Below are 27,469 nucleotides of genomic sequence, written 5' to 3'. Positions count from 1 at the left end.
ATAAGCACTCACAACACAGGTTAAGCCAATTCAACTTTAGTAGATTATCATCCGGGGTCACAAAAAAATAAGCACTCACAACACAGGTTAAGCCAATTCAACTTAATTAGTAGATTATCATCCGGGGTCACAAAAAAATAAGCACTCACAACACAGGTTAAGCCAATTCAACTTAATTAGTAGATTATCATCCGGGGTCACAAAAAAATAAGGGCGGGTGGGTGAATTTTATTTTTTAGTTTTTATTTCCCCGAAAGAAAAAATTAATGACAAAAGGCATCACACAAAGTGTTAATCAAATTAACATTCAAAGAATCCTTGGTAGAAGATATAAAACCAACATTCTGTGACTTTAATCATTCGCTCATGTCACTGGGAAGCAAGTCTGTTTGAAATCCTATTTTTCGCAAAAATAAAAAAACAATCAGGGTGGGTGGGGATGATAATCTATCAATTAATTTTAATTAGCCTTACAGATGGTCATCAAGTTCTTACAATACTTGTAGTTAATGAATAACTGTATAAAATACTGATTTACTTGTAGTTAATGAATAACTGTATAAAATACTGATTTACTTGTAGTTAATGAATAACTATAAAATACTGATTTACTTGTAGTTAATGAATAACTGTATAAAATATTGATTTACTTGTAGTTAATGAATAACTGTATAAAATACTCGTAGTTAATGAAGAACTGTATAAAATACGGATTTGTGTTGCTATTTAAGGTAGTTTTATATAGATATAGTATAATATAAAAACAAATCAATGTCAAGTTTTAATATTGTTTCTAAACAAAATAGCCTTTGATACAGTCAGTGTACAAATCTCGATCTTACAATTAAAAGTATCAATAAATATATATTATTACTACAGTAACTTAATCTGAAGAGTCGGATCACGTCGAGTTGACAGGCGCGGATCATCAGATCACACGAGACGCGAAGTGTCGAGTTTGATCTGATGATCCGCGCCTGTCAACGAGACGTGATCCAACTCTTCGGATCAAGTTACTGTAGTAATGATAAATTTATTATATACCCCCTATGTATTTTAAATCCGCATTTATAAGATACTAAATGTAATCCAAATTATCAAAAAATACAGACATACAGTGAAATTATGTTTTGTGTACGCAGATATACTTTTTTGTTTTGTGACGTGGTCAATATTTTCCACAAATAACGCTGTGTTGATGCATTGTGACAGCATCAGTTTCAGAGGATACTGATACGGAATCAGAAAACCAGTGTGGTGATCCGGAAAACCGGATCACACGCTGTGAAATCCACAGTATCAAAGAACGATACATTGATGGGTATATAATAAAAATTAAACCCGATCTTCGAGCTCTTTCAATATAAAATACAACCTTCACGTAAATGTGCTGGCAGATAAAAAATTATACTGGATTTGATAAAACTAGAATGAAAATAATCAACCTCGAACTGACATGTTTACATGCAATGTATGTCATGTCTCACTCAATGTGGAAAAGGGGAGAATATCCACCACAGCTCCAGTCTGAATCCACTGTCATGGGAGTCCTCGTTACCATAAACACAAAAATACAACCAAAAAAAATACAAGTGTCATACACAATAAATAGAGATCCTGGAAAATTAAATAAGAATACATGTAATATCACTGTATATAAATATAATATGCTTTCTCCAAGATGAAAATGTTCCCTAGGAATGGAATACTTTAAAAAAAAAAATTAAAAACAAAATATGTAAGAAGACATTAATGGAGCAAAATGGAAAAGATCAATATGCATTCATCATTTCATACAAAATGTACTGACAATCAAATATGGCAGTGCTACTATCAACAATTTCAGACATTCACTACATGTGTGATGCAGGGTACCATGCAGATCATGTTCTCATTGGTTCCAGCTCTGTGTGTGATGCAGGGTACCATGCAGATCATGTTCTCATTGGTTCCAGCTCTGTGTGTGATGCAGGGTACCGTGCAGATCATGTTCTGATTGGTTCCAGCTCTGTGTGTGATGCAGGGTACCATGCAGATCATGTTCTGATTGGTTCCAGCTCTGTGTGTGATGCAGGGTATCATGTTCTGATTGGTTCCAGCTCTATGTGTGATGCAGGGTATCATGTTCTGATTGGTTCCAGCTCTGAGACATCTGTGTACTCTAGGACATCATATGGTGAACACATCGGTAAACCTAACTTATAACACAACCAGCCATAGAAACCTTTCTCAAAATCTAAAAATTCTGTCTTCCACCGGTAGAAAGACCACGAGATCTGAACAAAAGCTGCAAATAATGCAACCCCAAGGGAGCTCAATCCGACTGTTAGTGGAAAAGTAATGATGAGGACAGGGCAGACGAGAACTTTGTGGCAGATTGTTCTTTCTTCGCTGTAGTGTATATACAAGTTATACCATGTCCAAGCACCATAGTAAAAGACCACAGCTAAAGAGGATAAAAAGGCAATGGGCAGAAGAACCACAGACATGAGTGTTACATGTGGTCCATCAGTCGCCCCGCAGCACCTGGACCCGCCGGAGGAACCCGAGTCCATGACTTCTGTGTCTGTGTACTCAATCACCTCCACTTGTTCTGTGTTGTCTCCCTTAGCAGATGAAAATCGGACTACTGGAGGTTTGGGCTGCAGTGCATTGTGGGTATATATTTGAACTTTGCTGTTTTTGTCGCTATCTGTATTTCCTACCAGTGTGGGATCCTTTTCTGCTGAATCATTGACAGTTATATGTTCATTGTCTAAACCATCTTGATTTTCTTCATCTATGCTGCATGCTGAAGCCATTGCATCTTCGCTAATGTTTTTCTTATTCTATATCAAATAGAAATATCTAAAATTAACTATAAACATGGTTGTCCCATGGTGATAAAGTAAATGGTGATATTTAAAATGTAAAAGGGGATACTGCAAACCGACTTTTATTCACGTGCGAGAAATTTTTGCGAGGTTTCCAAAAACCTCTTCATCATGTATATTTCTCACAGCGAACCAGACCTTTAATGTTTCTTGTACGTTTAAGATTATCTTGGTCACGAAAATTCTTCGTCATGAACCTGTTCATCACTAGTAAATAGCGAAATACAGTTGTCGTAAATAAACGTCAGTTTACAATATCTGACCCTTGCATGCTTCACATCACAGACTGCAAGTTTAAGTAGCCAGGATCATGCATCTGAGTTGGACAGTATAAACAACATATTTTATATCAAGTGTTCTCCAAGACTGATCATCTGTCTCGCTGTGAGAAACATCGTAAAAAGAAGTAGATATACCAAGCATATTTTGTGGGAATATGAATTCTAGAAGAATTACATCAAACAAAAATAAGATTCATATTTAATATTACTATTATATGTAAACTATTTGTTTCTATCTTGGCCCAAAGTGTGCTTTATTCATCCACATCTTGCTACAGAACTGCAGCTCTCTGGAAAAAAAATGGGATAGCTACACTAGAGACCAACAGATCCATTCCTAATAACGCAGTATTAAGTCTTCCCCGGAAGACATGTGTCGCCTGCTAGTTCATTCTATATGTAATATATCACGTATAATGTTGAAAAAGTAAATTATTCAAATGGTTTTTGTCAGTTTAATACTCCTTTTAAAGGTTTTGAGAATTACTAAACATTCTTTAACGATAACTTAATTGAAATTGAAAGATGAGACATTATTATGCAATGGAATTTGTGGGAGAATCTGTTTGAAATTAAGACATTTATTAAATGTAGACTGAATGAAAACATATGTTTGAAAATATGTATCAACCTGTTACTGTGCTTTTCAAGACAATGGTAATAACCATAAGTAATTATCTGTTGGGTTTACTGCTTAGTCTTGTTGTCTTTTTATATATCCAATTTACTGTTTCTCAAGAAAAATCATAATTAGTGCTGTTCTGAAATAACATATAATGTCCTTCAGTATGGGAATTACAAATACTGTCCTTTTGTACATAAAAATACTGTCCTTCAGTTAATCATAAAATAAAATCTTCAGCAAAAATTTTTTTTGCTGTAAAAAATTCTAAGTCCCGGCAAACAGGAAGTTGATAAGCGACAGATTCAAAAATGTCTTACACAATACAGTTGGCCACACTGATGCTCTGTGCCGAATATCATGGAGTTGCCCCATGTGGTTCTTGAGAAAACTGACAGAAATTTTTTTGCTGTAAAAAATTCTAAGTCCCGGCAAACAGGAAGTTGATAAGCGACAGATTCGAAAATGTCTTACACAATACAGTTGGCCACACTGATGCTCTGTGCCAAATATCAGGGAGTTGCCCCATGTGGTTCTTGAGAAAACTGACAGAAATTTTTTGTGACGACGACGACGCCAGACGACGGATAGTGATCCCTATATGTCGCCACTGCGTGTAACGCAGGCGACACAAAAATTTACCATAACTACACTAGAGGGCTACCGATCCATTCCTGATAAAAATTTACCATAGCTATACTAAAGGGCTACCGATCCATTCCTAATAAAAATTTACCATAGCTATACTAGAGGGCTACCGATCCATTCCTAATAAAAATTTACCATAGCTATACTAGAGGGCTACCGATCCATTCCTAATAAAAATTTACCATAGCTATACTAGAGGGCTACCGATCCAATCCTAATAAAAATTTACCATAGCTACACTAGAGGGCTACCGATCCATGCATTCCTAATAAAAATTTACCATGCACTTATTCTCATCTGATCTCTGTATTTTTCAATAGTAGCCTAAAATTCAGTACAATTTTTTCCCCAATTACACTTGTTTCAAGACATGGTCACCTACAAACATATATTGCAGCTCCATTCTAACTAAAAACTCACAGCTTCAATAAAGTATTTCAGACCCATTCTGACTAAATACTCACAGCTTCAATAAAGTATTGCAGCCCCATTCTGACTAAATACTCACAGCTTCAATAAAGTATTGCAGCCCCATTCTAACTAAAAACTCACAGCTACAGTTTTGCCGTATAAGCCCAGTGGCAGGGGGAAGTTTCGCACTATAGGCCCAGTCAACTTTCTTAAAATATGGAAATACCACAAATTTGAAGTAATATTACATGTGTAAAAATGTATAATTAAAATTATTTTAGGTTACAAGTCAAGTGTAGCCGAGTGCTTAATGAAAAAGTTGATATGCAACATGCAGGTGTCACCATGATATCTAGCATATAGATGGGTGCAAATGCAAAACTAAGGCTGAAGAAATTCAGGTGAAAACATGCATGGTCCATCAAAAAGGTCTGTAGCTGAGAGGGAAGGTAGACAGCCCCATGTGATAGGTAGATTTTTCAGAAGGGCAGACAGAGTTTTTGATTGTGCACAGTGTCTAAATCCCCTCGCAAGGTACTCTGAGGGGGTTTGGGTAGTGCAGATTTACCCCCCCCCCCCCCCCCCCCCCCCCCCCCCCCCGAGAGAAAATCAAAATGAGAAAGGGGCACCTGCTCAGAGCATTTTTTAAAGTGCCAGTATGTATAGGTAACATGTAACTTAACAATTTCCCTATAGCAAGATCTTTTCACTGAAATGTAATTATCCCTCTTTAGCGAGAAAGTAAACACTACCATAAACAGGTGTTTTGGTGTCTTTACTGAAAATAATGGCAAATTCCGTGCAATGCTGAATAAGTGTGACACTCACTCAGCATGACACAAACTGTCTCTATAAAATTGAAAACATAGTCAAGAAATTTCACATCAATGTTGCTGTGTAAGAGTGAAGGATTTTGAAATCCAAGGCACATTGTGTTTTCGTTTTAATATACTTGCAGAAATTAAAATATCAGACATTTTAGCACTTTTCTTCTTTTCACTAAGAAATGAACTCCGTTGATGCTTTTCTAGGTTGTACGAGATATATTTACTCTCGGTAGAGAGGGATAATCGCTTTTTGCGAGAATATCTTGCTACATATAATATAGGGAAAGTGTTCCCAACCTGTTTAGGGTCATATACATGTAACACCAATATGAAATACAAGTATTGACATGAAAGGGAAATATGATTATTTCTTTAGTCTGTCACAATCTGAATATGTAATGTATACCCCTACCCACATGTTTCCAAAAACTCACCCCGGCCCTGACACACGTGAACAAATCGAAACAGATTTCCCTGGATACAGAAAAGAAATATTAGGACTAACGGGACATTGTCAGTTCTAGTACCTACATCACCACAAGATATGTTGGCCTACAAAAAATATGTAACCTATATTTACTAACTGTAGAAAAGATAATTGTACCGAAGTGTTCTTTATGGACCTTCGAAGTTAAATTCGGGAAAATTGACGGCAATCTGCGTTTGACAGGTGCTTTACTTGAAAATACTAATATCCGAAATGTAGTATGTTGAGAGATCCGAAATTTTAAAAAATGGTAGAAGAAAATATGTGTTTAGATATTATTACTGGTTTAAAGTATTTGATATCATTCAACCTAATGCATTATTAAGAATCGTCCATGCATTTTTATTTCTTAAAAAAAAAAAACCCCAGAAAAATAATAAACCCATCAAAACATTTCCGTGACAGAGATTTGACTTGAACTTTCGATCTCAGCTGACATCATCATTTTCCGGTAAGCAGAACATTATTATGTTACTGAATATTTACATTTCAACATGCATTGCAATAATCCAACGACTTAAGCTTTTAATGATCCAAAACACTTAATATTCTCACAGTATTGTCAATAGTTATTGTATATTTACAATAAAATGCACACAGACAGGATGCAGAAATATCATAGTGAAAACAAAACTCACACTAGGCCTAGTATATTGAATACCAATCACATGATCACACAAATTGTATAGTATCATGTGAGAAATTTTAACATTTTACTGATAAGATGGCAGATACTGCTTACATTGATCGCGATTGTTGCTAAATTGCAGCCTTGGGGCGTTTTTAATATTAACTTGGGGCAAGGTTTTGTAAGAAATTAACGGGGACAAGCTCAGGGTTTTGACCCAATCTGAGCAAACTTGTGTACATAATATAATAATAATACTCCTAATATACTATATACACAAACTTGTGTACATAATATAATAATAATACTCCTAATATACTATATACACAAACTTGTGTACATAATATAATAATAATAATACTCCTAATATACTATATACACAAACTTGTGTACATAATATAATAATAATACTCCTAATATACTATATACACAAACTTGTGTACATAATATAATAATAATACTCCTAATATACTATAAACACAAACTTGTGTACATAATATGAATGTATGTTCGTTCGCCCTAAAACGCGTTCGCCCATGACGCCGTTCGCCCTTATTCCCGTTCGCCCAGAGTCCGATCGCCCTAAAACTTGTTCGCCCATGGTCTGTTCGCCCTCTTATTAAGTTGAATGTCTGAAACATAGGAATTCTTCATTTTTCTATACATATTTTTCTATAGATGAACCAAAAAAAATATTTTTCACGTATGCAACGGGTCTTACTAATGACCTGTCATACCAAATACCTGACTAACAGAAATTTACGACATTTGAAGGTTTTATATTAAATTTTGTAAGATATATTCCTGAATATGAATAAAAATACATTAGATTAAAGGCTATTAGAAATAATTTTCCCAAATTTTTTAGTCATTCATAAACATTATATATATTTTATTGCTTGATATACATGTATGATATATTTGGTATTTTGGAGTATGAAGGTATAATACTTGGTAATTAAAAATTTTAATGAATTTTTGTAACTGTTAATTTATGATTTATCATCAGAGCCATGTTCATTCTTATATACACAAGCTGACATGACATGAAATTGAAGCTTTATTGTTCTATTCTATCCCATTTAATTCAGTTCTGTGTGGATGCCTCATTCTTTCCCTCTTTCTGCATATGGATAAACAAGAAACCTAGAAAGTTTCAAAATTTATTTATCCTTATAAATCATTCTTGGGATCAAAGGACTGGTTTGTAGTTGAAAATCAAAAAATTCTTCAAAGATAAAACCGGTGCTCATATCCATAATGGGTCTATTAACGTCTCAATGTCTTCAATATTGCTTTCAAAACATCGCGAATCGTTAAGAAAACAAAGGAGCTGATTCCCCAAATTACAGTATTAAAAATAACATACATTTAAACTAATTATGTCTTTTATAAACACTACAATCAGAATTAAAATACCAGTCTATTTATTTAAAAAACTTAAAATTGTTAATTGTGAAAAAAAAAAATCGATACGTAATAAATGTCTTAAAAAATAAAAAAAAGCTTAATATATACTATATACTATATATATATATGGCGAACGGGATATAGGGCGAACGAGGAAAAGGGCGAACGAGAATTATGGCGAACGGACTCTGGGCGAACGGACGGACGCGAACATGTAGAGAGGGCGAACGAACCCGATACCACATAATATAGTAATACTCCTAATATACTATATACACAAATATACTATATACACAAACTTGTGTATATAATATAATAATAATACTCCTAATATACTATATACACAAACTTGTGTACATAATATAATAATAATACTCCTAATATACTATACACAAGTTTGCTCAGATTGTGTCAAAACCCCATGAACAGATCGGGATTTAAACCCAGGACCCTAATCTGGGCGGGATTTATCTTGGCTGTGATATTTACCACAGTAAAACCTGACTCTCGGGACTGCACAATCTTAATTAGAAGTGCTAATCTGTAAGCTATCTAGTTGCAGGTGATTGAGTTCTTATTACATAGAATATCATATGAACTTCTCCAGGCTCTTCAGACGACAATACGCCTACTTGGGTAATCTTTGAGGCAAATGCGGGGGGGGGGGGGGGGGGGGGGGGGGGGGGGGGGGGGGGGGGGGGGGAATCAGATCAGTTCAATCACCTGCAGGGACTATGCAGAGAAATCATTTTGTAGATCACCAGCCAAGAATCCTGGTCTTACTTTCAGTATTTTGAAGCTGTTACTGCCAGGTATACTTGTATTGATAATTTACTTCAATGGGACAGTCATAATACAGAGACTGTCACTTCTACATGGCATTTTTCGTATATACAGGGTGGTCTGGGATCTTGCCTTCTGCTCTCACCTCCAGTTCTTGGAATGTATATCATGACATGTAACGTTTCGAACTTTTTGTGTAATTGAGATCTGTATATATCAATATTCTGTGAAACATCCAGAAGACTAGTATAAGTTTTTATGACAAGTTGAAAGATCAATTGTGTGTCTGTGTGTTTCTAATGATAATTTATACAAACATTAATCAAAAGATTTAATGCTGAGAAAAAAAAAACCTGCAGCGGTGTCATCATTATTAGCTTGTCACAACTGCCAGTGTCACATATTCATACAAATCATATTGGGAAACTTTGCCTCATGTTTGAGGACCATTTGTGTATCATGACGACATACATTCATATGAGAATCATGTGGATATATGAGAATCATGTGGATATATGAGAATCATGTGGATATATAAGGATCATGTGATATTAGTATATGAGGTCATAGATGTATAAATAAATGTGTGGCATGTATACCTGATGTTAAGTTTATACCAGTACTGTTTATTATTTTAGAAAAAAAGAATGTGCATGGTAATATGTCTTGAAGCATGTTTAATTTCAATGAATAATTCATGTGAAAATGAAAGGAGGGAAAATGAAATACCAGTAATGCATGCACCATTATTGTAGTTTTATCAGTCTGCAAACTTTCACCAGTCAATAATTACATGTAAATGTTTTCTGTAAAATGTTCAGCTATACATGTTTACGCAAATATCATGCACAATTGCGTAGTAGATGTTCAATGATCAAAGTTCTTTACGAGTCTAAATGAATTCATTTAATTATTAGATATTTAAAACAGGAAGCATGATGTTTGTATAAAAGATGCAAAATGAAATATCTATGGAAAACAATCATCAATCATTGACTCATTGAAAACATTTATAGCTCACTTTTGGTTGTAGTCGTTCTGTTGTCTGTCTTCATTAATTTAAAGGATTATTGATTTTTCCCCCTAGCTTTTTAGAAATACTGCAGTATTGTGGTTTAAATTTGATTAATTCTCTTGAGCATGAAATTTGAAATTCAAAGTTTTGCTGAAAACAAAACATATCATAGCTGCATAAATTTGTGGCAGCTAATTTTTGGGTTTTTAGCTCACCTGAGCTGAAAGCTCAAGTGAGCTTTTCTGATCGCTTTTTGTCCGTCGTCTGTCTGTCCTTCTGTCTGTTAAACTTTTCACATTTTCGACTTCTTCTCCAGAACCACTGGGCCAATTTCAACCAAACATGGCCAAAAGCATCCTTGGGTGAAGGGCTTTCAAGTTTGTTCAAATGAAGGGCCATGTCCCTTTCAAAGGGGAGATAATCACAAAAATGCAAAAATAAGGTGGGGTCATTTAAAAATCTTCTTCTCAAGAACCACTGGGCCAGAAGAGCTGAAATTTACCTGAAAGCTTTCTGACATATTGCAGATTCAAATTTATTCAAATCATGGCCCCCGGTGGTAGGATGGGGCCACAAGGGAGGATCAAAGTTTTACATACAAATATACAGGGAAAAACTTTAAAAATCTTCTTCTCAAGAACCACTAAGCCAGAAAAGCTGAGATTTACATGAAAGCTTCCTGACATAATGCAGATTCATGTGCAGATTCAAGTTTGTTCAAATCATGGCCCCCGGGGATAGGATGGGGCCCCAAGGGGGGATCAAATGTCTTTTTCAGAGATTAAAAGAAAGAAAAAAAGACAATGAAGACAACCATGTAAAACAAATTCAATCAATTAAATTATCAGCAGATTGAAAGCAGATTTGTACTCCTTTTTGTGTTCATCTGAACCCGATATTCAGGGTATCAAAATATCCATGTATGATTTAACGTTATAAAATTTGTGAAATTCACATGAATTTTATGTGAAATTCATGTTAAAGATTTCACGTGAATTTTATGTGAATTTCACGTGATTTTTTTTCGTGTGAATTCACATTTGATGCTCTTTTAACGTGAATTTCACATAGAAATTTTCACGTGAATTTCACGTGAAATTCACGTGAGGCACATTTGCCTGTGTACCAGTTTTTGTAGAAAGTGTGCCATAATGTCGGGACCCTTTTTACATTCATATCAAAATGAAGTCATTAGAGATTAAAGGGAAGTGATTTTAAAAATATGATAGAAAGAAGGGCTGCCAGAAAATATCCAGAATCAAATCTGTGGGTTTTTTTCCTCACTGAAACTTTTATTAAAAGCATCATGATATAAATATCAATTTAATCACAGTGGGTGGCTTCAAAGTACACTTCAAACTTTGGCTCATAAATATAAAATTAATTGATATGTTCAAAGTAGCTGTTATAAGTTGCTATATAATGGTTTTCACTCCTGTACCGCAAACAATTGAAGTGTGACAGATTCTATTAGAATGTGTCCAAAGGGGATATTTACCAACCAATCAGAGCACAGTTCACCTGACAGGTCACGCATGAGTTGATTTATTCATGGATTTGTTGGGTGAGGAGAAGAACTCCCCAGTCTTCTACATGTAGGTTTGAAGAATCAGGTTAGCAACAGTTGGTTATTTTCAGGAAATTGAACAGAAATGACAGTGACAAATGTTTTTCCATGTCTTTCTTTGATTATAGTTTTGATTTTCAGATTTTTGAACATTATATACTGAACACTTGTTTAGTAGGGTCAGCTGCTACAATTACTGAATGCTAAGTTTTTGTTCTCCATCCCTCTTCCTCTGATCTGTACATATAGTTTATCTGTACATGTTTGTTGTTGGCCAGTTTGTGCTATCGTTGTCATAGCTTAAAGGGAAGAGACTGAAACATTGATCTCTTGCTAATTCTGAACAGCTTGCTAATTCTGGGCAGCTTGTAGAGAATTTGGCCTAATTGATTTCATTTACAGATGTATAGGGTACACAAGTATTTATTTTGATCATGAGTTCTATTTTTTCTTCTTCAATATTTCACCTCAGAATTTTGAACAAGACAATGTCTACTTTGATCTTTAGAAACAACATTCTCAAGACTTTAACAATGTTAATATGCTTCTCCTCCAAAAATAAGGCCGTAGCTCAGCGCGTGTTGGTTGTGCTTTAGTAGAGATGGAGTTGCCCATATTTGAAACAATTTTCAGAAATATAAATTGGGTTAATTTAATGATAAAGTCTTTCTTCATTTTATGCATATCCTCTGAGTTAATCCGTGGTAACTTTAGAAAGTGACACATTACTGCCTACTTGTGACATCCTTATATTTGTTGGAACTCAGGAAGTAGCTTCCTGCAATTGAAGCAACACTCAATATCGAGGCATAAAAAGCAATGTGCAATGTTAAAATGTGATATGTAAGACATTTAATGAGTGTTATTTTTGTTGTTGTTGTTGTTTATCTGAACTAAAAGCTCAAATGAGCTTTTCTGATTGAAGTTTTTCTGTATTCTGTCATCTTTTTAACTTTTGTCATTGAAAAGGTGCTTAGAAGATGTTCTTCTCAAGAACCATTGAATTACAAAAGCCAAAACTTATACAAAATCTTATCTAATTCTCAAGATCCACAATGGGACCTTTATTTTAAATTGATATGCAAATTAACATCCTCATGTAGTCTACATTTAAGTAATTGTTTCTCGACACCATGATCCACCGAGTTCCAGGTGGGGAGCTCAAGAGGGGGGCGGGACATATTTTGGAATTGATAAAGTGTTGCGCGGGAAAATACTGTAGCTCACATGAGTGATGTAGGCCATGGACCTGTTGTCATTGATCTCTCAAGAGTCATGCCATAAAAGCTACACATCATGATAGTTAGATGAGCACAACTCTAGTTACTTAAAGCACTTTCTTCAAAAAGGCATTTGCTATTACATGTTCTGTCAATTTTTGCAGGTAAAATGATTACTTGATCTACCATGTGGTCATCCAAAAAGAAGGAGTCCGTTAAAAATGCCCAGGAGGGGCCTTCCACTAAGGAGGAAATCCTCAGTACTCTGGAGAATTTTGGGGACACAGCGAGGTCGGAAAAAGAAAACAACAATCACAAACAGCACGACAGACAACAAAGTGACAGCAGTCTGGACGACTGGGAAAAACCGGATCCACCCAGTGCTAGCTTCTCCAACTCTTACAGGTAAATAAACCCACCTAGTGCTAGCTTCTCCAACTCTTACAGGTAAATAAACCCACCTAGTGCTAGCTTCTCCAACTTTTACAGGTAAATAAAGCCTCCTAGTGCTAGCTTCTCCAACTCTTACAGGTAAATAAACCCACCTAGTGCCAGCTTCTCCAACTCTTACAGGTAAATAAACCCACCTAGTGCCAGCTTCTCCAACTCTTACAGGTAAATAAACCCACCTAGTGCTAGCTTCTCCAACTCTTACAGGTAAATAAACCCACCTAGTGCCAGCTTCTCCAACTCTTACAGGTAAATAAACCCTCTTAGTGCTAGCTTCTCCAACTCTTACAGGTAAATAAACCCACCCAGTGCTAGCTTCTCCAACTCTTACAGGTAAATAAACCCACCTAGTGCTAGCTTTTCCAACTCTTACAGGTAAATAAACCCACCCAGTGCCAGCTTCTCCAACTCTTACAGGTAAATAAAGCCTCCTAGTACTAGCTTCTCCAACTCTTACAGGTAGTATTGAGGTAGATAGAAGAAAGTCTGTGACATTTGTACATATATTTCACAGCTGCAGTTGTCATGTCAACTATTGTGCTTGGCAGACACACAAATTACTTTTGTCTTCTGTCTGTCTGTCTGTCACCTGCCCAGGTGGAGCAAGATAGTCTGACACTTTGCAGATGGGACAGTCTAGCCTCTTGCAAAAATAAGCAAACGAGTTTATCTTTGCTGTGTTTATATTAGAAAAAATATGCACGTTTTTGGAGGTTTGATCTGTGTGAAGTGTCAACTTTGACAGTCTAAATGGAATTTGATTTGTGAAATTTATTGATGATCACAAGCATGTTGAGTAATGTATTGGGATCTCATACTTGCAATCTATTTCCATCGAAGTTGTAAACATTTGACTATTAATCAAGTGGAACTCGAGACTAAAGTCAATGCAGTGTTAGGTTTCATGTTAGCAGGAACTGAATACAGCATCTGTCTACATACGTACCAACCATGGTATACTCTGTACCAGTGAAGCTTTGTATATACACAGGAAGACCATGCAAACCGTTTAGTCTGATGCAAACCTTAGTCTGATGCAAAACTTAGTCTGATGCAAACCATATAGTCTGATGCAAACCGTATAGTCTGATGCAAACCGTATAATCTGATTCAAGCCTTAGTCTGATGCAAACCTTAGTCTGATGCAAATCATAGTCTGATGCAAACCGTATAGTCTGATGCAAACCGCAGTCTGATAAAAGGCAGACTTGACACTTTGTTGTTATGAATTTCAGTGCAGAATGGGAGAAGTTATTCAAGAGGAAGAATTACCGCAGACAACTGAGAAGTTATGCTATGAGTGGTAACCTGCGCAGCAGTCGATTTCGCAGCGTGTGTTGGAAGGTTTGTTATCGGAATTTCATCTTCCATCATGCATCCCCCATAATGCACTTAACACTAGACAGTTCGTACACAGTCAATACAGTTACATTCTGTAGTCTGACTGTTGTGTACTGTACAAACTTCTGGTGGGTACCCCAAACTTCTGGTGGGTACCCCATTGTCTTCTGGTGGGTACCCCATTGTCTTCTGGTGGGTTACAAGCATTACATTACATTAATGCTTGAGCACCCTTCCACTGATTTACATTACATTAATGCTTGATCCCCCTCCCACTGGTTTACTAGACAAAAATGTGAAAAAATTCTATTATTTGACCTTTACATAAAAGATCAAGGTCAAAGGTAATCAAAAATAGCATGCAAAACACTGTCTTATTATGGTATACCCACATACCAAATATCAAAGGCCTATGTCAAGATCATAACTTTTTTGTCTTTTGACATAGGCCTTTATTTTTGATGACCTTTGACCTTTACCTTTCATGTAAAGGTCAAATGATAGAATTTTTGGAGCATTTTTTTCATCTGGACCATAACTTTTTAGCTCACCTGAGCTGAAAGCTCAAGTGAGCTTTTCTGATCACAGGAAGTCCGTCGTCCGTCCATCTGTCTGTAAACTTTCTCATTTTCGACTTCTTCTCTAGAACCACTGGGCCAATTTCAACCAAACTTGTCACAAAGCATCCTTAGGTGAAGGGGATTCAAGTTTGTTCAAATGAATGCCCACACCCTTCTCCAAGAGGAGATAATAGCAGAATAGTGAAAATACATTAACAACTTTTAAAGATCTTCTCCAGAACCACTGGGCCAATTTTAATCCAACTTGGCACAAAGCGTCCTTGGGTGAAGGGAATTTAAATTTGTTCAAATGAAGGGCCACGCCTCTTTTCCAAGGGGAGATAATAGTGAAATAGTGAAAATACATTAATAACTTAAAAATCATCTTCTCCAGAACCACAGACACAATTTCAACCAAACTTTTCACAAAGAATCCTTGGGTGAATTGGATTCAAGTTTGTTCAAATGAAGGGCCACGCTGCTTTTCCAAGGGGAGATAACAGCAAAATAGTGAAAATACATTAACAACTTTTAAAAGTCTTCTTCTCCATAACCACTGGGCCAATTTCAATCAAACTTGGCTCAAAGCATCCTTGGATGAAGGAGATTCACGTTTGTTCAAATGAAGGGCCACGCCCTCTACAAAGGGAAGATAATTACAAAAATGCAAAAATAGGGTGGGGGTCATTTAAAAATCTTCTTAAGCTTAAACCACTGAGCCAGAAGAGCTAAAATTACATGAAAGCTTCCTGACATAGTGCAGATTTAAGTTTGTTAAAACCATGACCCCTGGGGGGTAGGTTGGGGGCCACAATAGGGGATCAAAGTTTTACATGCAAATGTATATGCAGAATCTTTGAAAATCTTCTTTTCAAGAGCCACTGGGCCAGGAAAGTACAGATTTATAATTACATGAAAGCTTCATGGCATAGTGCAGATTCAAATTTGTTAAAATTATGGCCCAAGGGGTAGGATAGGGCCACAATAGGGAATCAAAATTTTGGATACAAATATAATGGGGAAAATCTTTAAAAATCTTCTCAAGAACCATTGAGCCAAAGAATTTTACATTTACATGAAAGCTTCCTGACATAGTGCAGATTCAAGTTTTTAAAAACCATGGCCCCCCAAAAGTAGGTTGGGGCCACAATAGAGATCTAAAGTTTTACATGCGAATATATAAGGAAAATCTTGAAATATGGGCCAAGATGACTCAGGTGAGCAGTGTGGCCCTTGGGCTTCTTGTTTGTCTTTTAACGTAGGCCTTGGGTATTTGGTATGTTGGCAAGATTAATTCTCTATCATATGTTCACAACACTGTTCCTTGTTTGAAGCTCATATACATATAGGCAAATGTTAAGTACCATAAGTCTTAATTTTCCCAATTTAAAGATGATCACTAAAAAGTTTTTAAAAACCTATGGAAAGTGAAAGGAGAGACATCAGTGTGTAAAACAATTCTTCCTAGTTTTATTTTTGTTATTCTTTCAATTTATTGCATAAGTTCAATCAATTTTAAAAGAAATATTCAGTGAATGTTTATATACAGTAAAACTCTGATACAGCGAATTTCTGAGGACCCTCTATAAAAATTCGCTATAAGCATAATTCGCTATACATTTATAGCGAATTCATAATTCAAATACAACGAATTCGTTATAAAACTGATTTGTTTTACATGTATACCAGTTATATAAGAAAGCAGCAATCGATGTACTTGCGTTTCTATCGTCTTTAAGAGAAATGAAGCCTATATATGTTTGAGAAGACATATTTTTATACAAGAAATATACACATTGATTTATATATAATTTTATCTTGATGGATTATTAAGTCATGCAAGAACATGTCTAGAGAGAAATGTCAACAAAATTTTGTGCAATACATACAAGTACAGTCTATTGCAATTGTCATTTACTTGCTGCTTTACACAAATAAAGGAGTATACGATAAAATAAATGCAATCAAACTTCAAATTTAATTAACGAGAATAGTAAATAATACCGACAATATATTTCCTAAATGTATGTGTAAGTATTGTTTTGCGTTAACGACCTTTTTTGAAAATGTACAAACAGAAATTTTGTAATAAGTGTGGATCCTTTATGTCAATGGAAAACGATTGTTAAAAATCACAAAGTGTTTAAAATGAAAAAAATAAATTCGTTATAAAAGGTGATTTTTACGTTCATTCTTAATTCAAGGGGAATAGGAATTTACTTCCTTATATCCGTAAATTCGCTATATCCATGTTCGTTATAGATGCGAATTTTTATAAAGAATATATAAAGAATTTGCCAGGGAAATCGTTTTCATTTCGCTATAGCCGTAATTTCGCTATATCCATGTTCGCTATATTCGAGTTTTACTGTATAGTGTTTATTCATAATTTTTCCTCAAGAGGTATAATTAGAATGTCATTAATAACAATGCACAAACTTTTAAATTCTGGAAGAATTATCGTTCTTTTGATATTCCTCAATATTCAAATTAGTTCTATTTTTATGCTAAAATGTTTTATTAAAACCTGACAATGTATGCCCAAGAATTTTTATTCTATGTAATAGATACAAGAAATGATTGAAAGAAATTTATTTTAGCTACATGTAGATTCCTTTAAAATTTTGAAATAGATATATGTTTTAACATTTGTATATATGAAGACATTAAAATCTATCTATATACATGTACATGTATACAGTTAATGTAAAGTATTTTTTTTATAACAGCCTTGGTATTACAACATACATCCGATTGTTAATAATCATTATAGCATGCTATAGTATATTTATGAACTCAGCCAGAGTACATTGTCAGTTTTTTCTACTTTCTGTATTTCTACCCTTTCTTTAGCATGAATGTCTGACTGTGTGAATGTGTGAGTGAAAGAGTGGGAATTCTTGAAACCCTGTACCCCCTGGTTAGGTTGGGTTGTAAGGGTTATGTAAAAACTTAACTATATACCTGAATAAATGTTGTATAAAAAATCTTTTTCTGTACTTAAGAAAACTTTGATGTCAGTTAATTTGATTCTTTTTCTGTGCTTAAGAAGACTTGGATGTCAGTTAATTTGATTCTTTTTCTGTACTTAAGAAGACTTGGATGTCAGTTAATTTGATTCTTTTTCTGTGCTTAAGAAGACTTGGATGTCAGTTAATTTGATTCTTTTTCTGTGCTTAAGAAGACTTGGATGTCAGTTAATTTGATTCTTTTTCTGTGCTTAAGAAGACTTGGATGTCAGTTAATTTGATTTGTTGTTCGTATGTCAGATGTTTCTGGATGTGCTGCCAGAGGACATCCAACAATGGAAAAACAGCTGCAGGAAGTCAAGAGGCAATTACACTGATCTCAAGGACACGGTTAGTGTTAAACAAATATACTGATCTCAAAGACAAGGTTAATGTTAACAAATACACTAATCTCAAGGACACGGTTAGTGTTAAACAAATATACTGATCTCAAAGACAAGGTTAATGTTAACAAATACACTAATCTCAAGGTCAAGGTTAGTGTTAACAAATACACTGATCTCAAAGACAAGGTTAGTGTTAACAAATACACTGATCTCAAAGACAAGGTAAGTGTTAACAAATACACTGATCTCAAGGTCACAGTTAGTGTTAAACAAACATACTAATCTCAAGGTCAAGGTTAATATTAAACAAATACTGATCTCAAGGTCATGGTTAATGTTAACAAATACACTGATCTCAAGGACCAGGTTAGTGTTAACAGATACACTGATCTTAAGGTCAAGGGTAGTGTTTAACAACCTGATGCAGTCCTTGAACAACTCACTAACCTACACCTTCATGTTTGTGGATATGATATGTCTAGTAAACTTTGATCTTGAAATGCCCTAACATGACATTTTTGAGTTTTACATGAAATAAAGTGAGCATAATTGTTCATAAATTAATTTTACATTGTTTTGAATTGTTTAGATCATTTGCACTTGTGCAGTCCTTTTAATTGGGCACTCTGATACTTATTTTCATTTTCATTGTTTTTAGCTTTTGAGCTTTTCTGATCAAAATTTGACCGTTGTCTGTCGTCATCGTTGTAAACTTTTCACATTTTCATCTTCTTCTCCGAAACAATTTCAACCAAACTTGTCACAAAGCACCCTTGGGTGAAGGGCTTTCAAGTTTGGTCAAATGAGGGGCCATGCCCCCTTGAAAGGGAAGATAATAAAAATGCAAAAATGGGGTGGGGTCATTTAAAAATTTTCTCAAGAACCACTGGGCCAGAGGAGCTGAAATTTAATCACAAAAAATGCAAAAATAGGGTGGGGTCATTTAAAAAAAATTCTCAAGAACCACTGGGCCAGAGGAGCTGAAATTTACTTGAAAGCTTCCTGACATAGTGCAGATTCAAGTTTGTTCAAATCATGGCCCCCGGGGGTAGGTTGGGGCCACAATAGAGAATCAAAGTTTTACATTGGAATAAATAGGGGAAATCTTTTAAAATCTTCTCAAGAACCACTGGGCAAGAAGAGCTGAGATTTACATGAATGCTTCTTGACATAGTGCAGATTCAAGTTTGTTAAAATCATGTCCCCCGGGTGTAGGATGAGGCCACAATATGGGATCAAAGTTAATTACATGCAAATTATATTCTAGGGAAAATCTTTTAAAATCTTAACCACTGGACTAGGAAAGTACAAATTTACATGAAAGCTTCCTTACATGTTGCAGATTCAAGTTTGTTAGAATCATGGCCCCGGGGATAGGATGGGGCCACAATAGGTTATCTAAGTTTACATACAAATATATAGGGAAAATCATTAAAAGTCTTCTTTTCAAGAACCACTGGGCCAGGAAAGTACAAATTTGCATGAAAGTGTCCTGACATTATGCAGATTCAAGATTGTTCAAATCATGGCCTCGGTGGTAGGATAGGGTCACAATAGGGGATCAAAGTTTTCCATACAAATATATAGGGAGAAAATCTTTTAAAATCTTTTCAAGAACCGCTAGACTAGGAAAGAACAAATTTACATGAAAGCTTCCTGACATAGTGCAGATTCAAGTTTTTTAGCTCACCTGAGCCGAAGGTTCAAGTGAGCTTTTCTGATCACATTTTGTCCGGCGTCTGTCTGTCTGTCTGTAAACTTTTCACATATTCATCTTCTTCTCATGAACCACCATGCCAATTTCAACCAAACTCGCCAAAAAGCATCCTTAGGTGTAGGGGATTCAAGTTTGTTCAAATGAAGGGCCATGTCCCTTTCGAAGGGGAGATAATCACAAAAATGCAAAAATAGGGTGGGGTCATTTAAAAATCTTCTTCTCAAGAACCACTGGGCCAGAAGAGCTGAAATTTACCTGAAAGCTTCCTGACATATTGCAGATTCAAGTTTGTTCAAATCATGACCCCCGGTGGTAGGATGGGGCCCCAAGGGGGGATCAAAGTTTTACATACAAATATATAGGGAAAAACTTTAAAAATCTTCTCAAGAACCACTGAGCCAGAAAAGCTGATTTTTACATGAAAACTTTCTGACATAGTACAGATTCAACTTTGTTCAAATCATGGCCCCTTGGGGGTAGGATGAGGCCACAAGTGGGGGGGGGTGTCAAAGTTTTACATACAAATATAGGAAAAAGCTTTAAAAATCTTCTTCTCAAGAACCATTGGGCCAAAGAAGTTGACATTTACATGAAAGCTTTCTGACGTAGTGTAGATTCAAGTATGCAAAGGGTAGTTTGGGCCATAATAGGGACTAAGGTTTTACATGCAATTATATATGGAAAGTCTTCAGATATGGGCCAAGGTGACTCAGGTGAGCGATGTGGCCCATGGGCCTCTTGTTCAAATTATGGCCGCCAGGGGTAGGATGGGGCCACAATAGGGGATCAAAGTTTTACATACAATCATATAGGGAAAATCATTAAAAATCTTCTTCTGAAGAATCACTGGGCCAGTAAAGTCTACATTTACATGAAAGCTTGCTGACATAGTGCAGATTCAAGTTTTTCAAATCATGGTCTCCGGGGGTAGGTTGGGGCCACAATAGGGACCAAAGTTTTACATGCAAATATATATGGAAAATCTTTAGCTATGGGCCAAGGTGACTCAGGTGAGCGATGTGGCCCATTGGCCTCTTAGTTTTTTTAACAATTTTTGTTATCCCCATGCATGTTGAATTAGACAGGTTTCACTGTAATGACCTTTGTAGTGATATGTAAGTATTGACCTTTGTAGTGATATGTAAATATTGACCTTTGTAGTGATATGTAAATATTGACCTTTGTAGTGATATGTATATGATATCCTTTGTAGCTGATCATAAATCCCAGGAAAGCAATGGATCCTAGTACCTCAGATTTAGTTGTTAACAATCCTCTGTCACAGGCTGAAGAGGTAATGAATGAGAGAAAGAGAGAGATATTTACACTATTTTCTCTTTTGGGAAGGGAGAGAAATTTAACCAATTTTCAGTTAATATGATTTTACGTTTTAAAATGAATATATACAATGTATGTGTGTGCATACATTGTATATGCATGTGTATGTAAATATTTTGCTGTATTTAGATAGATGTTGATATGATAGTCTGTGTAGGGAACATGCTTGATATGATAAGTCTGCGTAGGGGACATGCTTAATATGATAGTCTGTGTAGGGGACATGCTTGATATGATAGTCTGTGTAGGGGACATGCTTGATATGATAGTCTGTGTAGGGGACATGCTTGATATGATAGTCTGTGTAGGGTACATGCTTGATATAAGTATATGATGGGGACATGCTTGATATGATAGTCTGTGTAGGAGACATGCTTGATATAAGTATATGATGGGGACATGCTTGATATGACTGATTTTTGTTACAGAGTCCCTGGAATCAGTTTTTCCTGGACAATGAACTCCGTCTGACAATCAAACAGGATGTCATCAGAACGTAAGTACATTTTGTAATGATGTCATACTTTAAAACCTTCTGTAAAATCATCACATAAGATGTTCTTGTCTTGTTTAAATGTTAGATGTCTGATTAAAGTACCCAGCTATGTGTGTGTGTGAATATTGGCCTCTAATAAGTGTCGATATGTAACTGCATCCTGAACTGTTGCACATGTATGTTGATATATTTTGACACAGTGACTGTAGTGCAGGACCATCAAATCTGGATCTATGGAGAAGAAGAATTTGATACACAGGATTTTACTAACAACTCTTGCTATTCATATTGACATCAGTTGTAAGAAAGACATTGGAAATCAGATGAAGGATTATGTAGTTGAATAAAAAATAAAAGGATATATATGCAATTTCTAAAATATATTGATTTACAAACTTGTGATTTGTGAATGCCTTCAATATATTTTGGAACTGCATAATTATTTAATGTATATTCATATTGATTCACAAATCACTTGTGAGCTGCATATATATCCTTTTTTATTTAATATTTTGACTGTGTGAGATCAAATTCTTGTATATATACGACACTTTATATCACACTCCTGTGGGACTAATTATTAATCATGGAGCGTTTTTCTTTGCTTGACAAGGTACCCAAGGATTGCATTCTTCCAGTCGAACCAAGTGCGGAACTTGATGGTGGATATTTTGTTTATTTTTGCAAAACTAAATGCTGATACCTCCTATCGACAGGTGGAACTTCATTTTATATATCCTATCCATATGATTTTCTCCTAAAGAGAAGAAAAAAATTGTTATTGAAGCATTTGAAAATTTTGTCAATCAACATGATCAAACATTAAAGCTATAATCTTTTCACATTAAAAATGGTTATCACAAAAGTGGAGGATTTTTTTTATATCGTGAAACATTGCATTTATTCAACATATTAGTAATGAAATAAAATGATTTCTTAAAAAAGACCCAAGAGATGTGCTTCAATATATGATCTGAATTCTTCTCTTTGTGGATTTCTATGTACTATGTATTTAGGATAGCTGTCTTTTGCATGCGAGTATTGTAGCAAAAATAATCTTGAGGTCACTGGATGCACAAAAAATGTTTGGTTTATTGTTTCGATTTCCTGTTCCATTATTTGGTTATTGCTGTGTAGAGCCAGAGAGGTCCCCAGAATGATACAGGCTTAGTTACTATGTACAGTCCAGTCCATTTATATTGAAGTCGCTTATATTGAACTATCTGTTATACTGAAGTAAAAATAAATCCCCAGTAAGGGCTATTCCAGAAATAAATACATGGGGGGGGGGGGGGGGGGGGGGGGGGGTCGGGAGGCACCTTTTGTATATACCAAGCACCCATAAAAAAAAATAAAAAATTACCCCATGACCCATCAAATTGATAAACTCATTTTACAATGACCCATCTAATTAAAAAAAAAACTAACCAGACCCACCACAAAAATATTTTTAAAAATGAAATGGGTACAAATCTCGCGAGGTTTTCGGGACAAACATTCTAGTCAATGACGCGGTAATGCCTTTACGACATTGTATCACAGTAGTTCTGAAGAAACGATGTCACATCAACAATCAAAGGCATCTATGGTGGGAATGTTGGAAAGATTGGGAGTCCAAACGATGCTATTATCATGAAATGGGTATGGATATGTTTTTCCACGAATCGTTCATCTTCTAATTGAGCCCGCGCCCGGAGGCCTCTATATCACCATCACACTGACTGATAAATATAACGCATCGGTACATTCGTATAAATCAACTAAGGTTTGCCTATTTTTATTAGAAAACGGAATACCTATTGGTTTCAAAATATTCCCAAAATCGATGCACTGTAAACTGTAATAATCTACAGAACAGAGTTCGCCGCCATCACGTCCAAAGGGACCCTACTAAACGCGCCTCTAATTTGAAGAGTGCCGTAATGGAAAGTTATGCGCTGCAAAGAGCGACAACTCGAATAGTTCTATCTTACTTCCGATTTCCGATTTCGAAAGCACGTTTTCAATTTTCCCTCCAACGTTTTGTAACCAACACGACAAGAGCGACAATAAAACTATTCTGAAAACTCAACACCCACGTGGCACAAAATAAAACAATAGAAACTAACCACTACCCATAACAAATATTTTTTTAACAGTCCAACCACGGACCAAATAAAATATGAAAAAATGCGACCACCCACACAAAAAAATATCATTTGCCGCCCGACCCCCCCATTTGATCATTTCTGGAACAGCCCTAACATTATTCTTATGATTCAGCATTGGTTATATTGAACTTAGGATATAATGAACAATTCAGGTCGTTCCCCTGAATTTTAATATATATGGAGTAGACTGTAGTGGTAAATAAATTCAGTACATATATAGCACCAAGTCTTGGTGTAAACTCATCCATTTATTACTTGCATGTAACATACAATTCAGTGAAGCATATAGTTACAATAAGAGTTATCTCCCTTCAGTTAAGACACTTTTTGAGCACATTTGAACTAATGATACTCAATATTGTATTGTAATATGTTAAATAGGCAATTTATTCTAATTATCTCTGGGTTAAAGTTCAGTATATTTACTCGTATATAAATGGGCTAAGTATTCTAAAATACATCTCATAATAAAATCGTACTTGCAACTGTCCATACTTATAATTATATGCGGGTGTTTTATAGGTAGTCGGGTTCGAATATCATTTGTATTGGTCACGTGGTGAAGGCATATAAATAGGCGAACATGTGTTTGTGCGGCATTCTAAGCACGCTCGCTAGTTCTACGTACAGGTAAATTTTATACACTACAAAAACTCTATGGCTGAAAGTGACCATTGCATGGAAACTCCGGGAGAAGAATTTGGTTTATCTAATGAAGAGGCCGTTTCTTTATTCAGTTCTTCACTGAACAAAGCTTTAGAAAGGCAGAGCAATGTTATTGTGAGCACTATAACGGGCCTTACAGAAAAGTTGACAAAAAGCAACGCGGGGAAAAACGTGCCGCACGTGGAGGAACCAACAGTTTCAGTTAACGGGTCACCAGGATTCGAATTCAAACACGAGGGACACAAGATTCAGTTTAACTTTAATCAAGCAAGATATTCCAAGTTGTCAGAGCTAGGAAAGTTGATTCAGGAGTGTGATTTTCAGAAAGCAGCAGACATCGTAAAAGAGGAACAAGCAGCAATACTTCAAAGAAACAAGATTTTAAAGATTGCAGACCGGCACGGATGGGATACCGTGAGTGAATACCTTGACGACCCCTTAGCGGACGACACCGAAGATGCTACTAAGCTTCGTTACGCTGTTAGTCGTGCTGCTAGGAAACGCTCCTATCGAAGCAAGCCCTACGACAAACGGAGAGGCAATTTCGCGCCAAATGACTTTTTTGTTCTACGTGGCGAGAGTTAAAAACTATCTGTATTCTTATTGAGAGTTTACACAGTTATCTATCAGGGAAACTTGTGAAAGTATATACAGATAATCAAAATGTTGTACTGATTGCATGTAAAGGAAGTATGAATTTTGAGCTGCATCAGCTCGCTTTGGAAATGTTTGGATTGTGTGTAACACATTCAGTAAAATTGGAAGTGGAATGGATTCCTAGAAATATGAACTCGTTAGCAGATGAGTTAAGCAAAATTTACGATTTTGATGACTGGGGTGTTTCAGACAGGATTTTTGAATTTTCAATGTTTTGGCCTCTGATTTGGAATGCAAAGCAAAACAATTTTCATTATTTTGTAAAAGGATTTATTGAGTATAATAATCCAAAAAATTTTTTCAAAGCTGGATCAGATATAAACAGTATTTTTGCGGCATATAAGTTTGCTAGTAATGTTCTAGTGCTGAGAGTTGATTTTAGATAGATCATATGGATGATCAACAAGGTTCCATGAACCACATGTCATATCTTGCATGGCACCATGTGCATATGAATTCTAGAGCAGTATTTTGAGCACCATGTGCATATACCTTATGAGCTACATATGAAATTGTAAACAAAGCACCATGTGCGTTTTCTTGTGTATACTAAGAGAATTTTGAATTGAAACGAAGTGGGATTTTGTGAGCTAAATATGAATTAGAGATAAGGCACCATGTGCGTTTTCAGAAAATCAAATGTAATTGAATGGGGCATGCATGAACTATATCTTAAGTCTCAAGGTGGAAAGTTGTGGGACAACTTTGCATTGATAAATCTGTCTTTTTTATAGTATGTCTGTTCATCTTGAAAGTAGCAAGACAGACGTATATAGACGAGGTAATGATGTTTTAATTGCAAGCACAGGTAAATCAACCTGTCCTGTTTTTTGGTTAAAGCACTATTTACAACTTGCAGGTATTACTGAAAAACCTGACGATTTCATCTTTCGATCTATACGTTTTTACAAGTCATCAAAACGTTATAAGCTTTGTGAGATTAACAAACCCATTTCTTATACTAGAGCACGAGAAATACTACTTAGTGCTTTATCGTCCATTGGTTTGAATTCAAAGTTGTTTGGTTTACACAGTCTACGAAGTGGCGGCGCTACTTCAGCGGCTTCAAGCGGCGTAAGTGACAGGTTGTTAAAAATTCATGGTCGATGGAAATCGGATTTTTCAAGGGACAACTACATTAAAGATTGTGTGCAAAAGCAACTTCATGTTACCAAAAATTTGAACATATGAAAGGTTTATATATTGTTCACTTTTGTTTATATAATTAATAACAAATGTGTTACTTCCGCCATTAGATTTTTCTCTCTTTGTTTTTCTAAGTGCTAGCGAGCTGCCATCCTACTTATACTATATAGTTTCTTGTTTTTTGGTAATTAGCATCTAATTAATTTATATTCGGACGAACAAAGTGAGGGAGAATATAATTATAATTATATGCGGGTGTTTTATAGGTAGTCGGGTTCGAATATCATTTGTATTGGTCACGTGGTGAAGGCATATAAATAGGCGAACATGTGTTTGTGCGGCATTCTAAGCACGCTCGCTAGTTCTACGTACAGGTAAATTTTACAATATTTCTATGGCGGATAGTAACCATTTATCAGATGACATTAATCTGTGTATATATTGATGTGTATTAACATGAGTAGTTTTGTTTGCGATATATTTCTTAAGGACATTACGAGTGATGAATAAAGTGCTAGCGAGCTGCCATCCTACTTATACTATATAGTTTCTTGTTTTTTGGTAATTAGCATCTAATTAATTTATATTCGGACGAACAAAGTGAGGGAGAATATAATTGTAAAAACTTATATAGAACTAGTGAAAATAACAAGAGGATGTGTTTATATTATATTTCAAACTTCCAGTCCTTACTAATGAGGTCAAATATGCAATGTATCTTTCACATTGTTTAAATTCTCACAGGTGAAATCTCCTGACACTAGAACCAATGAAAAGCATCGTTAAAATTTGAGCACAAGACCTCTAAATTCTATGGGATC

At 35.5% G+C, this 27,469-nt stretch overlaps 3 protein-coding genes across 12 annotated transcripts in view; 2 read left to right on the top strand and 1 right to left on the bottom strand.

Annotated features, from left to right (window-relative positions):
• Window positions 1–768: 768 nt before the first annotated feature.
• On the bottom strand, window positions 769–6,360 carry LOC125646881 (transmembrane protein 169-like). 2 transcript variants are annotated; one of them, XM_048873481.2, is made up of 2 exons: window positions 6,267–6,360; window positions 769–2,828 (listed from the first exon to the last, which is right to left on the bottom strand). In XM_048873481.2, the coding sequence occupies exon 2, from the start codon at window positions 2,799–2,801 to the stop codon at window positions 2,121–2,123; it is 681 nt and encodes a 226-aa protein (XP_048729438.2). In that variant the 5' UTR covers window positions 2,802–2,828; window positions 6,267–6,360; the 3' UTR covers window positions 769–2,120. The 2 variants fall into 2 exon arrangements, with proteins under 2 accessions (XP_048729438.2, XP_048729439.2); XM_048873482.2 differs by having other exon boundaries at window positions 769–2,847; window positions 6,267–6,351.
• Window positions 6,361–6,524: 164 nt separating this feature from the next.
• Window positions 6,525–27,469, top strand: part of LOC125646865 (TBC1 domain family member 5-like) — a 46,384-nt gene continuing 25,439 nt past the window's right edge. For 4 of the 9 annotated variants that reach the window (XM_056141725.1, XM_048873444.2, XM_048873446.2 and 1 more), the window contains exons 1-6: window positions 6,525–6,600; window positions 12,937–13,177; window positions 14,458–14,566; window positions 18,393–18,482; window positions 21,409–21,489; window positions 21,962–22,029. In XM_056141725.1, coding sequence (XP_055997700.1) covers window positions 12,960–13,177; window positions 14,458–14,566; window positions 18,393–18,482; window positions 21,409–21,489; window positions 21,962–22,029 — 566 coding nt within the window. In that variant the 5' untranslated portion in view covers window positions 6,525–6,600; window positions 12,937–12,959. Of the gene's footprint in view, window positions 6,601–11,532; window positions 11,599–12,936; window positions 13,178–14,457; window positions 14,567–18,392; window positions 18,483–21,408; window positions 21,490–21,961; window positions 22,030–22,642; window positions 22,746–27,469 lie in introns of those variants that run through there. The other 5 variants (XM_048873445.2, XM_056141723.1, XM_048873443.2 and 2 more) reach the window with 3 other exon arrangements.
• On the top strand, window positions 22,753–27,187 carry LOC130047162 (uncharacterized). Its single transcript, XM_056141726.1, has 2 exons — window positions 22,753–25,409; window positions 25,809–27,187. Exons 1-2 carry the CDS (start codon window positions 24,837–24,839, stop codon window positions 25,821–25,823), a joined length of 588 nt encoding a protein of 195 aa, XP_055997701.1. The 5' UTR covers window positions 22,753–24,836; the 3' UTR covers window positions 25,824–27,187.

This window comes from Ostrea edulis, chromosome 6 (assembly GCF_947568905.1).
Source record: "Ostrea edulis chromosome 6, xbOstEdul1.1, whole genome shotgun sequence".
NCBI lineage: Eukaryota > Metazoa > Mollusca > Bivalvia > Ostreida > Ostreidae > Ostrea > Ostrea edulis.
The sequence above is the reverse complement of the archived record's forward strand: the minus strand, read 5'-3'. Positions and strand labels throughout refer to the sequence as shown.

Bases quoted from the DNA above. Each gene is read 5' to 3' on its own strand.
- LOC130047162 (XM_056141726.1), top strand. From the start codon at position 24,837: ATGGCTGAAAGTGACCATTGCATGGAAACTCCGGGAGAAGAATTTGGT.
- LOC125646881 (XM_048873481.2), bottom strand. From the start codon at position 2,801: ATGGCTTCAGCATGCAGCATAGATGAAGAAAATCAAGATGGTTTAGAC.